The sequence below is a fragment of the Etheostoma cragini genome, chromosome 16 (genome assembly GCF_013103735.1).
Source record: "Etheostoma cragini isolate CJK2018 chromosome 16, CSU_Ecrag_1.0, whole genome shotgun sequence".
Lineage (NCBI taxonomy): Eukaryota > Metazoa > Chordata > Actinopteri > Perciformes > Percidae > Etheostoma > Etheostoma cragini.
This window is the reverse complement of record NC_048422.1, coordinates 12,177,096-12,181,407: the sequence shown is the minus strand read 5'-3', so window position 1 is coordinate 12,181,407 and position 4,312 is coordinate 12,177,096. Positions and strand designations below refer to the sequence as shown.

Sequence of the window (4,312 nt, the reverse complement as noted above, 5' to 3'; positions counted from 1 at the left end):
GATTAAAACATTAGCATCAAAGAGATAGAAAACAATACCCTAACCATAAAATACAATACAAAAACGAGATGATATGGGTTTAAGGCTATGTAATTATAAATCCATTAAATCTTGCAGTAGATCAGCTACATACGTACATAGTTGTTTTTTTTTACTATTAATGATTTGGATAGACTCACACAGTTCCGGAATTCATTTCTGAAGTGAGTAAAAGCTGGCCGCGTTTTAGCAAATTTCGCTTTATGGATATGAAATTTCAGACACTCATGCATGCACTCATGTCTTCTCTTGGATGGATCGCATCCAAATACGTCACTTCCGACTTCTCCTCTACTTCCTGCATGTGCCGGTAATATGGCAGCGCCCGTTGCGATTCACTTGGAATTTGGGTAGGCGAATTTAAAACCCTTTATGGTCGTTTATGATTTCTGTTTTAGTGTTCTGTCGGCAGTTATGCAAAAAAGAACACGTCGGATAACCGTTTTAGGAGTTTGTGCTTGTATTGTTACCCTCTGTTTTCTGTAAACGAGAGATTAAATCAGTGTAACAGCTAGCTGCTTGCTAGTTTTGAGTTTGTTTCTAAATGATCCACCGTTGCGTGCTCGCTTTTTCTCTCTAATTTCACAGCTGGGTAAAGAGGGGAGAGCGGTTGTGTGTTGACTTAACGCTTTAGAAAATGAGCAGAAATGAACCACTCCTATAATCTACGTTTAACACCTCCTTTCTGACCAGGCTGCACTGTGCAGCCTGTGAAACATGTCCGTGATCTCGCGCTGACTGCTCCATCACGTTCCAGCACACATGGACTCCGTCGGACTGATCTAGTCTCCTGGTTCCTCCTGCAGCTCGGCCACGTGTGCAAAGTCCTCCTGCGAAACATGCCATGAATTTGACTGAACATAATCAATGACTTGTAAAACATAAGGAACACCATACCCCTTCAAAACTATACACCTGAATCGCACAGTGTGTGGCCTACACACATGTGTATTGCAAACAGACCCAAGTACTACACAGTAGTACTCTATATCTGCACCACCAAAGTGAACATTAAATAACTATACAATATATTAATACATATGACACTGTTTTCAAAGCCCTTGCAATCTACATACGCACAATTGCAGATGTCATCTGGGAAGTGAGGGACAAGTATGAAGTCCTTTTTCATGGCACATGTAATTCTATATCAAGAGGAGAAATTAAAAATCAATATGTATTTATAACACTGTATGTTACGGCTCTCATAGTTGCCTTTGATTTGAGTGATATCTTACAGTCATTCATCAGAAGGTTCCTGTCTTTTAGCCAGTGCACAGCTGGTCAGAGGAGCTGAGAAAAATGGGGTATTTGTCTACAGACAGCACGTCACTTTGCAAATGGGGAATAAAGTTTACAAGAATAAATTCATATTTTCTTAGGTTCTGTCTGTTTTTTTAGTCAAAGGCCTTGCACCCCCGAAAGTCTTACAGATTGCTGTGTTGGATTCGTGATTGTGAAAGAACCAAACATCACGCACACTGATGTTTTGGTCATTTGTTTGACATTTGTCAAGGAGAATTCATACACTACAAATTGCAGATTACCTGCAGTTCTTCCCAGGAAACCTCCCAGGGAAAATCGGAAATAACACACCTTTTAATTCAAAGTGTTAGTTAATTTCAAACAATTAACAAGAGTGTTGACAAGTGACATTATAGACTTAAATCTTGACTCACAGTTTGCTTATGAAGACCTGATACTTGACCTGTCCAATGAGATTCATGTGATTTAGTAATTTGGTCATCATGCAACATCCTCCACTGATCTCTTGATAATTTGGGGAGCAGCAGCTGGTACACCTGAACCCTGTCAGCAAAAAAAAACCTCCTGCTGGTGTGTCTGTACTCTTTGTCTGATCAAACTGCTCCAGGCTTAGCGTAATGTAAAGCAGCGATACAGGAATTTTATATATTTAATCCTGCAACTGTCCTGTTTACACCACTTAAATAATGTGTGTTTATGTGTAAAGGTGTTTTATGCCAGTATTAAACAGCAACAGTGTTTTTATTTTCCAGTAGTCTGTGCTCAGCTAGCTGTAATGTCATGTTAACAGACAACTAGTTCTTCCTGTATTGTGTGGAAGTATCCAAATGCGATAAAATCACACACTTTATTGACCTGTCTGATTCTTCATTTGTCTAGTGGTGGAGCAGAGCTGCTTTTTAATGGTGTAAAGGAACATCATGTGACCCTTCCAAGCCAATCCGAACCTTGTGAGTATTACCTGTCTGTGCATTTCAGCATTAGAGCCTCATTGTGAAATAGGGATGTCCTCAAGATTTTCTTTCTTCAAAGTTAATGCTGTGTTTACAGTAGACAATAGTGATACAATGTCAGAGAGCTGCATCTTAAGAAACCAAAGGATGAGAAATGTTACAAATAATGGTTAGAAATCTAACTTAAAGGACACGCCGAGTGTTCAAGTATTACACTGCATGCATATTGTATGGTGTGTGTCCATAGTGGGACTCTTGGACATTCAATAAATCAGTCATCTTGGCTGGCAAACTTTTACATTTAACTTTACAATCATGCTCACAACATCCATATTTGCGTATTATTTGTGTTCAGGTTTTTTATTTTCTAACAGGGCTGTTTGTAAATGCAGTGTAGTCAACCAACCCTCTGTCAACCGGCACATGATTGTGCCATTTTTTGCTGCATGTGTTTAGCTGCATTACCATGTAATGACCATGGTAAATTAACTATATCAAAACTAGATGTGGTGTTTCATCGTGATGGATTACATAGTTTACAGCCAGTCATAATCTGCTGAAATTAATGGAAAGCAGTGTCTTCCTGTCAGGTAGGATGGTTTTTAGGAGAAATCAAAGAAATCAAAAGAATCCTGTCAATCACTTGTGTTCACTTCGTTAGACATTTTGCACCTGATCGATAATGCGTAGGGTTCTTTGCTTTGTGATCCTATTCAACACCTAGGCGAGGCTTTTTACTGTGTTACTTTGAAAATGGTTTGGAAAGGTTTGGCAGTAATTTAAAGATATCTTTTTTTATTTAACCTTTGTTTCTCCAAGAAGTCTTGTAAGATACATGATCTGCTTTATAAGAGAGAATTGACATTCTAGCTATAGCTCAAACCTCTGACTGGGAAATGCAAACAATATGGAAATTCAATATTTGGATTTTTGGTTGGGACACATGTTGCAATTTGAGGTTTGGGATATAAACCCTTTACATGTGATGTCACGCTCTACTCACGTTTATTATGAATGCCATGACGGACAGCGGAAGAGCTATGCTGTAGACGGACGGTAAGCTAAACGAGTATGTGTGTGTTTTGTGTTTGTGTTCTCACATACACAGTCCGCAGTAGAGCCCGACCGATATTATCGGTGAGCCGATAATAGGCATTTTCTGAATTATCGGTATCTGCTTTTATAACAATAATTTATATTCATTCATCAGAATCATTCATAATGGAAAATAAATTTATTCTGATAAAAAATATTTATTTAAAAAATAAAACAAAAACGGATGGTCAACCATTTAACGAGTGTTGGCGTTGCATAGTTTGTCCACCAGTGGGCGTTCTATAACGTCCCTGTTGGCAACACAGATTTTTTTTTTTTTTTTGTTATTGTGTTTTTGTTCAAAGGACTTTGTTTTATATCTTAAGATGAAAGGATTACTATTACAGTTTATTTAGAGTTAATTCTTTTAAACTGATTGAAACTCTGCCAATGTATGCGTGGATGTGGATGGAGGCAGTAAACGGGGCAAAAGAGGAGGTCCATGTTCTTTTTGCGGGTTTCAAAAGAGCTGTAGTGTGACAGAGCTTTTTTTTTTTGTCTGGGTTAATTTTGGCTGACTTAGCAGGCATGTTCTCCTTTTTTAATTCATAAAAACTTAACCACCTCAGGGTCACTATTGATTAGATTTTATTTTGCTGTAGGATTCAGGCTTTATCCAATATTGGTCACTAACTCAGCATGGAGGAGTCGAGCCTGCAGCCCGGTTTTATTTCCCAAACCCTGCTCAGGACCCAGGTCATTTAGAAAATAAAAAGGGGAAAAGTGAAGTAAAAGGAAGTTGCCTCAAGGTTAAAGTGTGTGTGTGTGTGTGTGTGTGTGTGTGTGTGTGTGTGTGTGTGGTAGTAGTACAGACGGGGTGCAGTGAAGGCAGATTTAATTGGTTCTGAATCCTTCGTATTTCTCTTTGACCCCAGTCGGTGATTGATGACCCTCAACTGAAAGACCCCACCCCCAATCTCTCTCTCTCTCTCTCTCTCTCTCTCTTTCTTTCTCTGTCT

At 38.8% G+C, this 4,312-nt stretch overlaps 1 protein-coding gene across 2 annotated transcripts in view; it reads left to right on the top strand.

The window, feature by feature from the left end:
• The first annotated feature begins 307 nt into the window (after positions 1 to 307).
• Positions 308 to 4,312, top strand: part of urm1 (ubiquitin related modifier 1) — a 9,964-nt gene continuing 5,959 nt past the window's right edge. For both annotated transcript variants that reach the window (XM_034896826.1, XM_034896828.1), the window contains exons 1-2: positions 308 to 389; positions 2,185 to 2,255. In XM_034896826.1, the coding sequence (XP_034752717.1) occupies positions 355 to 389; positions 2,185 to 2,255 (106 nt within the window). In that variant the 5' untranslated portion in view covers positions 308 to 354. The remainder of the gene's footprint in view (positions 390 to 2,184; positions 2,256 to 4,312) is intronic.